Source organism: Dama dama, chromosome 2 (genome assembly GCF_033118175.1).
Source record: "Dama dama isolate Ldn47 chromosome 2, ASM3311817v1, whole genome shotgun sequence".
Lineage (NCBI taxonomy): Eukaryota > Metazoa > Chordata > Mammalia > Artiodactyla > Cervidae > Dama > Dama dama.
The window spans coordinates 22,394,609-22,412,526 of NC_083682.1; the positions used below are offsets into that span (position 1 = coordinate 22,394,609).

The window sequence follows — 17,918 nt, forward strand, 5'->3', positions numbered from 1 at the left end:
ACATACATATTCCGTCTCTTGGCCTGAATTCTCTAAGTTGATAAAGGTCTCTCTGGGGAACAGCACAGCTGAGCTCTGGGGTACTGAACCCCTCTTACCGGACACACACTGATAGTGTCCTACACCCTCCTGTCCTGCTGTCCTAGTCCACTATGACCCTACTGAACATGCATTTACTCTGACAAGATTAATATTGGAGTCAGAGTTGAAGAGAGTGAACTTGTCTAACACCATCGTGCTATCTACAAGTAAAATGTACCACGAGTCCACAACTCGTCATGAAGAGCAAATGAAATGGAGAATTAGTGAGGTCAAAGGTGTAAAACATAATTAATGAATTTGTAGGATGTTAGAGCTACAGGGGAGATTGAAGTTCACTTAGTATAACCCTCTTTACAGAAAACTGTAGCCCGGAGAAATTAAATTACTTGCCCTGAATTACAGTCATAATTATAGAATGAAAAACAAAGTAAAATGATGTCTGTAAGGACGTCAAAAACATTAGGTAAGACTACTAATCATGTAGGAGCATTTGGAATTTAAAAAATTCAAGTCTGTGTATTTATTTAACATTTACTGAGAGCTTGTTACGCATCAGATACAGCATTGAACAAAAATAGGCAAAAATCCCTGTGTCCATGAAGTATACAATCTAGTAAAGAAAATAAACATTAAGTAAACTATACAGTATGCCACACAGCTGTGGAGAAGGAAATGGCAACCCACTCCAGTGCTCTTGCCTGGAGAATCCCATGGGCAGAGAAGCTTGGCTAGTTACAGTCCATGAGGTCACAAGAGTAGGATACAACTTAGTGACTGAACTATACAGCTGTAAATATCATGAAGAAAAATAAGGCAGGGGAGGGGAGACCTAAGGGGAGCAGGTGGATAGCAGGGTCACATTTTAAAACACGTGGTCAGGGGCTTCCCTGGTGGCACAGTGGTAAAGAATCTGCCTGCCGATGCAGGAGATGCAGGAGACACAGGTTCGATCCCTGGGTCAGGATGATCCTCTGGAGAAGAAAATGACAACCCACTCCAGTGTTCTTGCCTAGAAAATTCCATGGACAGAGGAGCTTGGCAGGCTACAGTCCATGGAGTCACAAGAGTCAGACACAACTGGGTGACTGAGCACACACACACACACACACACACACACACACACACACAGAATGTCATCTAATTAAAATATACTTGATAAGGTAATAAAGTGATCCAAAAATTATCTGAGGAAGAAGTGTCTCCAGACAGAGAAAGAGCTAATAAAGAAGACTTGAAGCAAGAGTCCCTGGAATGTCCATCCAAACACCAGGTCAATGCAGCTCAGCAGAACAAGCAAGGAGGAAAGCAGTGGGAGATAAAGTTTGAGAAGTAAGTGGAACCAGATTTTGTGTGTGTTGTGTGTAGAGAGTGGGGATCATGAGGTTTGGTTTTGGATGTATTAAGTTTGGCTGCTGTATTGAGAAAGTGTACAGGTACAAATAGAGATTATTTTGTTGTTGTTTAGTTGCTGAATCATGTTTGACTCCTTTGTGACCCTTTGGATTGTAACCCACCAGGCTCCTCTGTCCATAGGATTTTTCAGGCAAGTATACTGGAGTAGGTTACCATTTCCTTCTCCAGGGGATCTTAACAGCCAGAGATTGAGCCTGCGTCTCTTTCATTGTAGGCAGATTCTTTCCCAGTGAGCCACCTGGGAAGAGATTACTTAGGAACTCTTAAGTTAATCTATGAGAGACGATGGTGGTACGGACCAGGCATCTCACGGCAGGAGTAACGAGAACTGGAAATGTATTTTGCAGGTAGAGCTGACACAGTGTGCTGATGAAGTGAAGGATGAAAGAGACAGAGTGGGGAAAATCAATGATTTCTTCAAGGTTCTTGACCTCAATAACTAGACACATGGAATTGCTAATTAACCAATATGGGGAAGACTACAGGAAGAGCAAATTGAGGGGAACCAATGATGAGGAAATGTTAAGTAGGCAGTTAAGGTTAAAAGTTTGGATTTTCAGAGAGAGGTCTATGCCAGATATATAAGTGTAGGAGTTATCAGTATATAGATAACAGACCCATGAGACTAAAACAGATCACCAGAAGAGCAAGTGTAGATAGTAAAGGTGGTCGAGGGACTGAGCCCTGGGATACTATTAAAAATTTGGGGTTGTGAAAGCCAGGTGTAAGATATTTTAATAAAAAATGGAGTGATCAATTGTGTTTAATTCTGATGGCAGGTCAAGATAAACTTTGAGAATGACCATTGAATTTAGCAATGTGGAAATCACTGATGGCTTTGAAAAGCCTCTTCACCGGAGAGGTAAAGGCAGATAAGTCTTACTACAATATATTCAAGAGATAATGTGATGAGAACAGGAACAAAGACATTAAAAATTAGTTCAGAAAGGTTACAACATACAAGACTGAAAAGTGAAAGTCAAAGTTCTCAGTCGTGTCTGACTCTTTATGACCCCATGAACTATAGAGTCCATGGAATTCTCTAGGCCAGAATACTGGAGTGGGTAGCCTTTCCCTTCTTCAGGGGATCTTCCCAACCCAGGGATCGAACCCAGGTCTTCAACATTGCAGGCAGATTCTTTACCAGCTGAGCCATAAGGGAAGCACAAGAATACTAGAGTGGGTAGCCTATCCCTTCTCCAAGGGATCTTCCCGACCCAGGAATTGAACTGGGGTCTCCTGCACTGCAGGAGGATTCTTTCCCAACTGAGCTGTCATAATACACAAAATTCAACTGTATTTCTATACACTTATGATGCACAATCAGAAAATAAAATTAAGGAGATAATTCCATTTAAAATAGCATCAAAAAGAACAAAATACTTTGGAATAAATTTAACAGAAAAGTACACATTATATGCTCTGAAAATTAAAACACATTGTTGGAAGAAATGAATAGAAAGACATCCCACGTTCATGAATCAGATGACAACTCCCAAACTGATTTATAGATTCACTGTGACCCTTATCAAAATCTCAACTAGCTTTTTTTGCAGGAAGGTGATCTTAAAATTTCATATAAAAATGCAAGGGACTCAGTATAGCAAAACAATCTTTAAAAAGAACAAAGATAGAAGCCTCATGCTTCTCAATTTCATAACTTGCTAAAGTAATCAAAACAGAATACTTTGGTTTAAGTATAAATACATAGATTAATGGAATAGAAATGAGATTTCAGAAATAAACCCTAATATTAATGGTCCATTGATTTTTGACAACAGTGTCATATCAATTCAGTGGAGTGAATAATAGTTTTTTGAACAAATGATCCTGGGACAACTAGTTATCCTCATACAAAAGAAGGAGGTTGGATGCCTATCTAATGCTATACATAAATATTAACTCAAAACAGATCATAGACCTCAGTGGAAGAGCTAAAACTACAAAACTCTTAAAAGAACACAGAGGAGTGAATCTTTGTGAGCTTGGATTGTGTGCACAGGTGCTCAATCACTTCAGTCGTGTCCGATTTTGAGGACCATATGGACTGTAGCCCGCCAGGCTCCTGTCCATGGGATTCTCCAGGCAAGAATACTGGAGGGGGTTGCCATTCCCTCCTCCAGATCTTCCCAACCCAGGGATTGAACCGGTATCTCCTGTATCTTCGGTACTGCAGGCAGCTTCTTTACCCACTGAGCTACCAGGGAAGCCCTGAACTTGGATTAGGTAATGACCAAAGCAACTAGAGAAATGGTAGATGAATTGGACTTCCTCAAAATTAAAAAATTGTGTCCTGCAAAGGAAACCATCAAGAAAGTGCAAAAGCAATCCCCAGAACAGGAAATGTTTGCAAACCATTAAGTCTAATAAGGGACCTTATGCAGAATATATTAACAACTCTCAGAACTCAATAATCAAAAGATAAATAACCCAATTACAAAATGGCAAAGGATTTGAAAAGACAGTTCTCCAAAAAAGATATACCAGGGGCTAATAAGCACGTGATAAGATGCTCACTATTGTTAGCCATCAGGAAAATAAAGACGCTCACCATTGTTAGCCATCAGGAAAATCAAAATCACAATGAGATACCACTTCATACCCTTTAGGATGATTATAATCAGAGAGATAGATAAGGATAAGAGTTGGAGAATGTGAAGAAAATCTGAACCCTTATACACAATTGGTGTGAATGTAAAATGATGCAGACGCTTTGTAAAAGTTTTCAGTTCCTTAAAATGTTCAACATTAGGCTACCATATGACCCAGCAAATCCCCTCCTGGGTATATAGCCAAGAGAAATAAAAACACAGCAAAGCGTGTACACAAACGTTCATAGCAGCATTATTCACAGCAGCTAATTGGTAGAAACAGCCCAAATGTTCATCAACTGGGTAAATGAAATGGAGTATATCCAGAGTGGAATATTATTCAGCAATAAAAAGCAATGAATTACTGATATAAGCTACAACATAGAGAAATCTTTAAAACATGATACTAAATGAAAGACTCTAGTCACAAAAGACTATTTATTACATGACTCCATTTATATGGCAAGTCCAAAACAGGCAGATCTATAGAGACAGAAAGTGGGCTGGTGATTGGCTGAGAGAATGGGCAACAACTGCTAGTGGGTATGGGACTTTTCTTTTCTATACTAAAAAATTTGATTATTGTTAAAAAAAGCAACTATAAAAATTACAGTTGTAACCAATTTTAAGGATACTTTTCAGTAGTGTATCTTAAGTGTATTTATATTCACACTGTTGTGAAAGAGACCTCTGGAACTTCTTCATCTTGCAAAACTGAAACTCAACTCATTAATAACTTCCCATTTCCTCCTGACCCCAGATCCTGGCAACCATTACTCTACTTTCCTTTTTTAAATTTTGGCCGCGCTGGGTCTTTATGCAGCACATGGGCTTCTTCTCTAGTTGCGGCATGCACACTTCTCTTGTTGCAGAGCACGGGCTCCAGAGTGCGGGGCCTCAGCAGGTGCAGCCCGCGGGCTTAGCTGCCCCGCAGCATGTGGGATCTTAGTTTCCCAACCAGGGATCGAAGCCGTGTTTCAAGCATTGGAAGGTGCATTCCCAACCACTGGACCACCAGGGAAGTCTCCATCACCTTACTTTCTAACCACTTGAATTTGATTACTCTAGGTTGCTAGCATGAGTGGAATCACACAGTATTAGTCTTTTTGTTCCTAGCTTACTTCACTTAAGACAATGTCCTTAAGGCTAATACAGGTTACACTACATGACAGGATTTCTTTCCTTTTTAGGGCTGAAGAGTATTCCATTGTATATACGTATACACCACATTTTGTTTATCCACCCATCTGTTGATAGAAACTTAGGTTGCTTCCACCTCTTGCCACTATGAACGTATCTGTTGAAGGTTCTGCTTTCAATTATTTAGGATATATACCCACAGTGGGATTGCTGGATCACACTGGCATCTCCTTACAGTGACAAGTGTTCTAAAATTTGATAGTGGTAATGGTTGTACAACCATAGAGTATAATACAAACCACTGAATTGTACATTTCAAGTCAGTGAATCAAATGATATATGAATTATATCTCAATGAAGGTGTTAAAAAATACAACTCAGAAAGGCTAAAGCAAGGATTTAGTTGCATAAAGATTTTGACTGAACTGGATAATTAATCTGATTAAATAACCAGTCAATCTTGTCACACGAGTAGTTCTGACACTAATTTTCAATGATCTAGCTAGACATTTAGGTGTTTTCTGAGACATAACTTAAGTGCTTTTTCAACACTGACCATTAGAAGTAGGAAAAAGAAAATGTCAGTACCTCTCAATTCACAATATTAAAACTTTTCATATTTTGTGTCAAGAAACACTGTAAACAAATAACAAATTGATACTAACTAGAGCAATTTTTATTTCACCTGCTCTGTAGGTATGGCATTCACCAGATTTTTTAGAGATAGGAAAATACAGTAGGACTTTACTCTCTTTGACTTCCGATTAACTTTTTGAAATGTCGCTCACAATTATTTCACATAAAAGATGTTCAAAAGGCAGAGGGTTTATTTGCCTTTTTTTGCTATAAAAATTATAAAAGTAAAAAGTCCTGTGTTCATCATCACTGAATGGGGAAAGAGGTAATAAATTTAAAAACAAGAGAGAAAAAATTTTGAGGAATAAAAATACATCAAATTCAGATTATTCTCATCTCTAACTACTGTACACAACCAGAAAAGCTAACAGCAATATGGCCACTGGTGCTCAGAAATTCATTTCTTCATCTTCTCTTCTCCTTCATCCAAACATTTTTAATTTTGTCAAGATTCAAGTGGTACAGTTATATAAAGATAATAAATGAGATAACCTCAAAGATTTTTAATAATCTCTTCTAAGCAGAGCAGAGCAAAGTGAGAGAAACCTCACCAGCCTGAGTGATCATTTTTAAAACAATACACACCAGATTGTTTACAGTAATGAGACAAGTCTGGAACCCAATTTTCAATCTTGGTCCCAAGCACAGAGTGAAATAATGGTCATGATTTAATTAAAAAGATACCAATTGTGTGGGACAGTCTTTCTTTCCAGATTACACATCTTATACACTTTGACAATTTTTCCTAAAATAATCTCTTGGGGTAGATTTTAAGTGAAGGTTGAAATACTAACAGTTGATTTCAGATTCTTATTACAGGTTTTTCAAAGTCCGTCTATGTGCAGAAGCAAAATTATGAATGGCAACTCGAAGATCTGAGTTCCCCTCAGGGATGTCACAGGAATTGATGACTGAATGTAGTGCCCGGGTATACGCTGCAAATAAAGATTAACATAGTGATGAATGAAGTAGGATTCTAAACAGTTCTCCCAACCTCTTCCTATTAGTACTGCTTCTCTGCCCAGTCTCATAGGCATTAACTTTAACAACCCACTGAATAAGTATTGAGTATTTACCACATGCCAAGTACTCTATGATTACAGAAAAGATCATGAGAGGATAGACACAAAAATTAAATTGCAGTGTACTGTTTCTAAACCAGAGGCATATACAAAATGTCATCACAGCATGAAGTTCAAAATGAGAAAGAAACTAGGAGAGGATGAAAAAGATTTCCAGAAGTGGCAACATTCCAGAAAAAAAAAAAAAAAAAAGAATCAGTAACATTTAAGATGGTCTTGAAGGATTAATAGAAGTAAAGAAAAGAAGGTCTTCTAGGCAAAGAAATGAGTGTGTGGGGGTACAAGGATATATTAAAAAAAAATGTGGTGTGTACTGACAATAGCAGGTTCGATATGGCTGGAGTGTTGCCTGGAGCCAGACAGAAAATATGCTGGCTATGCACTGTATTTTGTACTTCAGTGGTAAGTCCTACAGGTCTGATGATAGGGGAACGGCACAATCAGAAGTGTGTTTTTAAAACACAATTCACAGGACTGATAAGAAACTCATATCGCAGATGGAACATTAGGAATACAAACACCACCAATATTTTCGGTGTGTGTATGAAGCCTCTATAATCTCTATACTATGTAAATCAATACATTTAAGAATGGACAGGAAAGAGAAATATTAGTGACAATAGGAAATGACTCCATTTCTTCTAGCTGGTATTCCTAACAGAGTTTATATTGGTCCTCATGTTTCTCAGTGACCCCTAGCAGAACTGGCAGTCTAATGTGGATATACACACATTATAAATAATACACAGATGATAAGTCTATGTTAGATAACATTCAAGAATTTGGATAACAGGGTATTCAACTGGACAGAGGCCTAACTTAGATAGCTATAAACCTCTAATCTTCTTCATTTACAGGAGGACCTGCAACCCTAGTCTCATTACTGTACAATGGGCTAGAACTATTTCCCCAGCATAAATGAAGACAAGAAGATAACATATCTCAAAGAGAAATAAAACTCACTATAACTATTTTTATTGCCTCAGAGTTGTTTTGTAAAGGGGGTATAACAGTCTTTGATATATAATAAGCACTTAAGTCAATAAATGCTAATTTCCACTACAATCACTTCTTTTACTCTTGTTATTTTTTATCTGCCACCAGGCCCCAACCATTCCTTGAAGACACTTACCTTTGTGGTTTTTATAGAAAATACAATTGTTGGCACAGGTATCAGGATGAGCATCCCAAAAATCAGGACCACAGCAGCAGAGTGGAGGTAAAGTAATATTATATAGCCGCATTTTCTCCTGGATCTGGGCTCTTAAAGCTTCTACATATCTACAAAAATACAGAATGACCAAGCAAAGTAAACCACTAGGAAGAGAATGAGCATGACTCCTTATTTTACTCCTAGCTCAAACTGTTAAACTATTTCGTATCACTGTGCCTCAATCCTTCCTCTGCGTACTAGGAAGCAGTACAAGGAAAAATGTAGTGCTCTCTGATTCCAGAGAGGTATCAGGCAATCAAGAAATCTGTTCACCTTCTGATGCACAGGGTGAGGGTTCGATCCCTGGTCGGGGAGCTAGGATCCCACATGCCTTATGGCCAAAAACAGCCAAAGAACATAAAACAGAAACAATATTGCAACAAATTCAATAAGACTTTAAAAAATGGTCCACATCAAAAAAAAAGTCTTTAAAAAAAAAAAGAAACGTGATGAAGTTCTGTACCTCCTAAAGCATAAAAAGACATAGTCAATTCATTTTAAGGAAAATGAGAATACCAACTTCCTAACAAGTCTCCTCCAGGGTCAAAATTTCATGTAGAACTTTCCAAAGTACCTTTGGTATTCTTTTTCTTTCTGCTGTTGTTTTTCTCTGGCTCCTTTTATTTCCTCAAGCTGTAGTTGGGCTAATATATCACTCATCTTCTCCTCTGAACATGGTTCTTCATGGGATTTCATTCTTAATATCCTCTGTTCTTCAGCATAACGTTGCTGCTCTTTCTTTTTCTTAATTCTGAGAATAAAATCATAACATGGTTAGGAATTTCATCAAATCATTATTTAGAATTAGCTTTTAGATCCAAATACCTCAAGAAATTCCCAGAAACAGGGGAGTCAGGAAATCAGTTTAACAACCCTAGAAAAGCCTCAAAACTCCCTGCTGGCTGATTTAAGTTTATCTCATTGCTCATGTGTACACATAGTCTCTTGAATGGAAATGACCAATAGTTACTACTAAAAGAGTGTTCCTATAAAAATTCTAACACAAGAACTTTCTGAGGTTAAAATTACAAGTAGACAGGACTTCTGCTTTTAGCTAAAATGGATTAACGGGGATTGGATTTGCCCTACCACCTTAAAAAACCAAATAAATAAAACAACAAATCAACCCAGAAACCAACCAGACCAAAAACAAACAAACAAAAAAAAACAATGGTTTGCTAGACACTGGATATTCAGCAATGAAAGACAGTGATCCTTGGCAGATGGAGAACAAATGCAGTGAGTCCTACAAGTGCCCCAGCTCACTGCCTTGGAAGTTTCCAGGCAGCAGCAGCACAGGGCAGGCGAGTTGAGGTGGGGCCTGGTAGATTTGCTGAGCTGGGGAGACGACGCTGAAAGTGCAGGGACACAAAAGCAACCAGAGTAAACCCAGGGGAGAGAGCTGCTCAGAGAGAGAACCCCAGAGATCTGGGGGGGCTCCTCCGAATACACAGCAGAGCACTGAGCATGCATGTGAGGACAAGATCTGAGACCAAGGACAGAGCCTTCCAAGAGAGGAACAGCGAACAGTGTCCTGTGCTCACACGGCACAGAATGGAGACTGTTCCCACCACGTAAGCCTTGAGAAACTCACCATGTACAGGCATTGGGTAGAGTTTTCAGGAAGACTCTACCTCAGCAGTGGGGAATAACGATTGTTCCAGACACAACCCGCACTGTAAAAGCAAAGCCCCAAAGCAACTTAAACAAAAGTGCTCGTTGTTCAGTCGCGTCTGACTCTTTGCGACCCCGAGGACTGTAGCCCACAAAGCTCCTCTGTGCATGGGGTTTTCCAGGCAAGAATCCTGGAGTGGGTTGCCATTTCCTTTTGCATCCCTAAACAAAGCTCAGAAAAATTTTACAAGAATACAAAGATAAACCAGTAACCAATGAGGTAAATTCAATGTTGGACGTCTAATCAAAAATTACCAGGCATGCAAAGAGGCAGGCAAATACAATTCATAATGAAGAGAGTAATCAACCACTCAAAATCAATCTAGAATAGACAGTGATTAGAATTAGCATAGAAAGACATTAAAACAAGATAGTAAAACTATTAACAGATCCTGTATGTTCAAAAAGTTTAGACATAAAGAAGACTGAAATCAACTTATCAAGATGAAAACTACAATTTCTGAAATAAAAAATACACTGGAGAATAAGTCTATGTATTAAAGAAATAGAATTAATAATTAGTAACCTTCCAAAACAGAAAGCCCCAGGCCCAGATGGGCTCACCAAGCAATTAAGGAAGAGATTACACCAAACCTCTTCAATCTCTTTCAGTGGACAGAAGCAGAAAGCATGCTTCTTAACTCATTCTATGAGGTCAGCATTACTCTAAAATCAAAACCAGATAAAGATATTAGAAAGTATTACCAATATCTCTCATGAACAAGAGGCAAAAATCCTCAAAAATATTAGCAAATCGAATCTAACAATGCACACATATATCATGATCAAAAGGAATTTAGGCCAAGAATGAAAGGCTGGTTCAACATGAAAAAAATCAATTAATGTAATAGATCACATCAAAAGCTAAATAAGAAAAATCACAATTCTATAAAAAGATACAGAGAAAGCATTTGACAAAATCAAACACCACACAATCCAGCAGTACCCCTTGGTATTTACACAACTTACACCCACACAAAACCTGTGCATGGATGTTTGAAATAGTTTATTTGCCAAATGCTGGAAGAAACCAATATGTCCTTCAGTAGATGAATGGATAAATAAACTGTTGTACTTTCAGACAACAAAATATTATTCAGTACTAAAAAGAAATGAGCTATCAAGTCATGAAGAGACATTCAACGTAAATGCCTATTACTAAGTGAAAGAAGCCAATCTCAAAAGGCTACATACTGTATGATTCTAACCATATGACATTCTGGAAAGAGTAAAACAATGGAGACAGTGAAAGATCAGTGGTTGCCAGAAGCTGGGGTTGGAGAGAGGGAAAGAAGGTGAGCAGGCAGAGCATAAAGGAGTTTCAGAGTAGTAAAACTATTCTATGTGATACTTAATGATGGATACAAGTCATTATACATTTGCCCAATCCCATAAATGTGCAACACCAAGAGTGAACCCTAATGTAAATTATAAACTTTGGTTGATAATGATGTATCAGTGCAGGCTTATCACGTGTTAGTTGTACCACACTGGTGGGGAATGTTGATAATGGAGGAGGCTCTGAATGTCAGGGGACAGTACATATGAACAATTGCTCTACCTTCCTCTCAATTTTGCCATGAACCTAACCTGCTCTATAAAAATAAATTCTTTATTAAAAAAAATACACTGGATGGGATTTCTAGCAGGTTAAACATTGCAGAACTAAATCTGAAAGCATAATGATAGAAATTATCCAAAATAAACCACAGGGAGACAATCCAAAAATTTAACACAAAAAAGCAATGAATCCAATTAAAAATGGGTAAAAGACTGAAATAGATATTTCTACAAAGATGATCTATAAATGACTCACAAACATAAGAAAAGCTGCTCAACATCAAGAATCTTCATTCAAATGCAAATCAAAATCTCAATGAGATTATCACCTCATACTATATTCACAACAATATGGATATATTTATTTGTTTATGAACACTACTGAACTGTACACTTAAACATGGTTACAATGGTAAATTATACATGTTTTTTTACCATCAAAAGAAAAAAAAAACCACGTCACATAAATAAATGAATAAATGAAGGGAAAAAAAATGAAGTGAGGTTGTTTTTAGATGTTCAAAACCTGAAAGAATTCATCCCCAGTATGGGCATAACCCAGAGACAGTACAGGCTTAGTTCTGGACCACTATAATGAAGGGAAGCTTGAGATAAAGCACATCACATGAAGTTTTTGGTTTCCCAGTGCATATAAAATTCTGTTTACACTGTAGTCTCTTAAGTGTGTGATAACACAATGTACATGCCTTAATTTAAAACTAATTGGCACCAGCAGACTAGCTCAACACAAGGTTGTCACACACCTTCAATTTGTAAAAAAAATGCAGTATCTACAAAGTACAACAGAGCATAGCACAGGAGAACAAGGTATGCCTGGACGCCCACAGTGGCAGGGAATGTTAAAGGTTATCTTTCAGACAAGAAGAAAATGACACTTTAGGTAATATGTGTAAGATTCTTATTAGTTAAATCTCTTTTAAATAGTAACAGACTTCTTTAACAAAAATAAAAATGTATTTTATATGTAAAAGTTAAATGTATAACAATAGTATAAAGGTTGGATGAGAGAAATGGAAGTACACTACTCTAAGATTCTTACATTAAAATGTTTACATTATATGTGAAATAGTATAATATCGTTTAAAGGTAGAGTGTGAAGAATTAAGAGATGTACAACTATAAACCCTAGTGTGTGCATGCTCAGTCTCTCAGTTGTGTCCAGCTCTTTGCAACCCCATGGGTTAGAGCCTGCCAGGCTCCTCTATCCACGGAATTTCCCAGGCAAGAATGCTGGAGTGAGCTGCCATTTCCTACTCCATGGGATTAAATCTGAGTCTCATGCACTAGCCGGTGGATTCTTTACCACTGAGCCACATGGGAAGCCCTATAAATCATAGAACAACCAATAAAATAACAAAAATGTCATACATAGCTTACAGGCCAAAAAAGGAGGTGCAATAGAATCATAAAAATATAAAAGTAATTCAAAAAAGGTATAAAAAGAGAACTAAGGAGAAATGGGACAAACAGCAAGGTAACATATCAAACCCTACCAATAATCATGTTAAAAGTAAATAGTCTAAACACCCAATTAAAAGGAAGAGATTGTCAGATACGAAAAAAATTGTAGGATTTGGTTTTTGTTTGTTGTTTTTTCATTTATTTTTATTAGTTGGAGGCTAATTACTTTACAATATTGTAGTGGTTTTTGCCATACACTGACATGAATCAGCCATGGATTTGCATGTGTTCCCCATCCTGATCCCCCCTCCCACCTCCCTCCCCATCCCATCCCTCTGGGTCTTCCCAATGCACCAGCCCTGAGCACTTGTCTCATGCATCCAACCTGGGCTGGAAAAATTGTAGGATTTGATTCAACTACACACTGCTGACAAGAAATGCACTTTAAATACAAAGAAACAGATTAAAAATACAAGAAATGCAAAAAATATGCTAGCACTAGTTAAAAGAAGGTTGGAATAGCTATATTAATATCAGACAATGTAGATTTCAGAGAAAATAAACTATCAGAGATAAAGGTCATTTCATAATTACAGAGTCAATTAACTGAGAAGACATAACAATCCCAAACATTTATGTATCTAATAAAAGAGCTTCAAAATACATGAAGCAAAGGCTTATGGAATTGCAAAGAAGATACTATAAATCCACAGTTAAGGCAGAGATTTCTAATACCCTCTCTCAATGACTGATAGAAAAACCAGGCATAAACATGGCAAAGATATAGACTTGATCAATATCCTCATGAAATTAAAAGACGCTTGCTCCTTGTAAGAAAAGCAATGACAAACCTAGACAGTCTATTAAAAAGCAGAGACCTTACTTTGCCTACAAAGATCCATATAGTCAAAGCTATGGTTTTTCCAGTAGTCATGTATGGATGTAAGAGCTAGACAATAAAAAAAGCTCAGCGCTGAAGAATTGATGCCTTTGAACTGTGTGCTGGAGAAGACTCCTGAGAGTCCCTTGGACTGCAAGGAGATCAAATCAATCAATCCTAAAGAAAATCAACCCTGAATATTCATTAGAAGTACTGATGCTGCTGAGTATATTTTCAAATGCTTATTAGCCATTTATATATTATTTCCTGAGGAGAAATGTCTATTTAAATCCTTTGTCTACTTTTTAATTGGGTTATCTTTTTATTACTGAGTTGTAAGAGTCCTTTTATATATTCTGACTCCAAGTCTCTCATCAGATAAATGATTTGCAAATAATTTCTCCCATCTTAAGTTGTTTTTTTCACCTTCTTTATAGTTTTTAATTTTGATGAAGTCCAACTTATCAATCTTCTCTTTTACTGTTCGTTGGACAATTGACTTTTGACAAATGCACTAAAGTATGCAGTGGAGAAAGAATAACTTCAGCAAGAGGATATCCATATACAAAAAACACCACTTCACACTACATATGAAATGAACTCAAACTGGATCACAGACTTAAATTATAATCTTTCTAGAAGAAAATAACAACAAATTTTTGTGACCTTGGGTTAGGCAATGATTTCTTGACTATGACACCAAAAGTACAATCTCTTTAGTCATTTAAGAAATGTAAACTAAAACCACAATGAGGTATCACTACATACCCTATTCAAATGGCCAAAATGAAAAAGACTGATCATACTAAGTGTTGGCAATGATGTAAGGGAACTTGAACTCTCTTACACTGCTGGTGGTAACATAAAGTGGTACAACTACTTTAGAAAACCATTGGACAGTTTCTTTAAACACTGAAATATATACCTACCATGATGATCCAGTCCACTCTCAGGTATTCACCCAAGAGAAAAGGTAACATATTTCCAAAGACTGCAGCTTTATCTGTATTAGCCCCAAACTGGAAACAACCCAAATGTCCATCAACCTTTGAATGTATAAACAAATTGTGGTATATCCAAACAATGGAATACTGTCTTATAAGAAAAAGGAATAAACTCTTGATACCACCACAACAAAGACAAATCTTCAAAATAATTACTCTGCATAAAAGGAGGTAGGCCAGGACTTCCCTGGTGGTACAGTGGATAGGAGTCTGCCTGCCAATGCAGGGGATAGGGGTTCAAAACCTGGTCCTGGAAGATCCCAACTGCAGCAGAACAACTAAACCCATGAGCCACAACTACCAAGCCTATGCTCTGGAGCCCACAAGATGCAACGACTGAGCCCGTGTGCTGCAACGACTGAGCCCGTGAGATGCAACGACTGAGCCCGTGAGATGCAACTACTGAGCCCGTGTGCTGCAACGACTGAGCCCGTGTGCTGCAACGACTGAGCCCGTGAGATGCAATGACTGAGCCCGTGTGCTGCAACGACTGAAGCCCTTGCACTGACAGCCTGTGCTCCACAACGAGAAGCCACTACAAGGAGAAGTCCACACGCTGCAACTAGAGAGTAGTCCCCACTTTCCGCAACTAGAGAGAGCCCACACACAGCAATGATGACCCAGTGCAACCTCCACAAAATAAAATTAATTTTTTAAAAAAGGAACTGGGCCAATCCCACTCCTAGGTACATATACAGAGAAAATCATAGTTTGAAAGGATGCATGCACTCTTGGTGTTTATTGCAGCACTATTTAAAATAGTCAGGACATGGAAGCAATCCAGATGTCCATTGACAGAGGAATGGATAAAGAAGATGTGATACATATATACAATGAAATATTACTCAACCATAAAAGGGACAGCATACTGCCATTTGCAGAGATGTAGATGGATCTAGAGACTGTCACAGGTGAACTCAGTCAGAAAGAAAAAAACAAATATTGCATAATATTGCTTATGTGTGGAATCTAGAAAAATGACAGAGATGAACTTACGTGCAAAGCAGAAATACAGTCACAGACACAGAGAACACACTCACGGGTGCCAAGGGGGATGGGATGGGCTGGGAGATTGGGACTGGCATGTACCCTACCAAGTACAGAGCAGGTGACTGAGGAAAGCCTGCCACGCAGCTCAGCGAGGTCTGCTCAGGGCTCTGTGGGGGCCGGGGGAAGGGAGCCCACCTAGGAGGGGGCACGTGTATGCGTGTGACTGACTCACTCTGCTGGACAGCAAGAAGCGAACACAGCACTGTACAGCGACTACGCCAATGTAATTTATTTAAGATACAAGGCGCTGGGCACAGGAGTCCACGCTGCACACTGGTCTACAGACACACAGCGAGCAAGCAGCTGCCTGAGGAATCGCGGGCTGCGCAGGGAGAGGAACCCCCGAGGGCACGCGGAAGCCTGAGGGTGATCGGCGTGTTCACTGTCCTGACTACAACAGTCATTACACATCTGTGTCTGTGTACATGTGAAATTGTATATGTGCAGTTTACTGAACATCAATTATACTTATTTTGAAAAAACACCTTCTAGCAGAGAGCAAAGAACACCTTCTAGTTGTACAATGAGAAAATTGTCAGAAAACCTAACTTAAGAGCTTTTGTTAAGAAATATAACTAATTCAGGACTTTCCTCATGGTTCAGTGGTAAAGAATCCGCCTTGCAATGCAGAGAACACAGATTCAATCCCTGGATGGCAAGCTAAGATCCCACATGCCACCAAGCAACTAAGCCTGTGCCCTGCAACTACTGAGCCTATGCCACAACGAGAGAACCCACGTACCTCAACGAAAGACCCTGCATGCCACAACTATGACCTGACACAGCCAAATAAGTAAATATTTTTTTTTTTAAAAAGCAACGTAATTCCAGACTAGAACTTACAGATGTATGCTGATAATGTCAATTGCTAAAAATGACTTTGAAACAAATGAGCTGCTATTTTCTGAACACTAGTATGAGGTTAACTCACACACCTCTTCAACAAAGCATGGTCTGCTGAAAATTCTGGGCTTCCATCCATTTGTAGCAGTCTGTTTACTCCAGGGGAATTCTGGGCTTCCTTTGTTAGATTAATACAGGTATACAGTAAAAACCAGGAAGCTGTCCTACAAAGGCTCAAAGATCAGGCACTGGAAAAGTACAAGAAACTTGATGTGCGACTAAGTTCATCCAGATTCTGTCACCTCAGTAGAGGTGACAAGTCCACTCTAAACAAGGATTTTCTTATAACTGTTGGGCACACTTGCCATTCTTTCTTGAGCTATAAGTCTACTAGGAGTATTCCTCAAACAGTCTACAACATAAAAATAGCTTTTATGGTATGTTGTTGTCATTGTTTAGTTGCTAAGTCATGTCTGACTCTTTGGGACCCCATGAACTGCAGCACACCAGGCTCCCCTGTCCTTCACTGTCTCCCACTGAGTCGGCGATGCTATCTAACCACCTCATCCTCTGTTGTCCCCTTCTCCTCCTGCCCTCAATATTTCCCAGCATCAGGGTCTTTTCCAGTGAGTCAGCTCTTTGCATAAGGTGACCAATGTTTTGGAGCTTTAGCTTCAGCATCACTCCTTCCAATGAATATTCAGGGTGGATTTCCTTTAGGATGGACTTAGATTTGGACTTGAGGTTTGATCTCCTTGCTGTCCAATGGACACTACTCAAGAGTTTTCTCCACACCAGAGTTCAAAAGCATCAAGTCTTCAGCGCTCAGCCTTCTTTATGGTCCAACTCTCACATCTGTACATGACTACTGGAAAAAGCATAGTTTTGACTATACAGGCCTTTGTCGGCAAAGTGATATCTCTGCTTTTTAATACACTGCCTAGGTTTGTCGTAGCTTTCCTTTCAAAGAGCAAGTGTCTTTTAATTTTAAGGCTTCAGTCACTGTCTGCAGTGAGTTTGGAGCACAAGAAAATAAAATCTGTCACTGCTTCCACTTTTTCCCCATCTATTTGCCATAAAGTGATGGGACCGAATGTCATGTTAGGTTTTCAAATGTTGCGTGTTAAGCCAGCTTTTTTACTTTCCTCTTTCACCCTCATCAAGAAGCTCTAAAGAGCTTCCTTCACTTTCTGGGAAGAGGAAAGAAGTTCCTCTTCAATTTCTGCCATTAAAGTGGTATCATCTCCATATCTGATTGTTGATATTTCTCCTGGCAATCTTGATTCCAGCTTGTGATTCATCCAGCCTGGCACTTCACATGATGTACTCCACATAGAAGTTAAAAAAGCAGAGTGATGATATATAGTC

General features: G+C 38.6%; 1 protein-coding gene across 6 annotated transcripts in view; it reads right to left on the minus strand.

Moving 5' to 3' along the window:
- Window positions 1-565: 565 nt before the first annotated feature.
- CCDC15 (coiled-coil domain containing 15) overlaps window positions 566-17,918 on the minus strand; it is a 53,109-nt gene continuing 35,756 nt past the window's right edge. For all 6 annotated transcript variants that reach the window (XM_061167350.1, XM_061167331.1, XM_061167365.1 and 3 more), the window contains 3 exons: window positions 8,692-8,868; window positions 8,037-8,185; window positions 566-6,757 (listed from right to left, as the gene is read on the minus strand). In XM_061167350.1, the coding sequence (XP_061023333.1) occupies window positions 6,636-6,757; window positions 8,037-8,185; window positions 8,692-8,868 (448 nt within the window). In that variant the 3' untranslated portion in view covers window positions 566-6,635. The remainder of the gene's footprint in view (window positions 6,758-8,036; window positions 8,186-8,691; window positions 8,869-17,918) is intronic.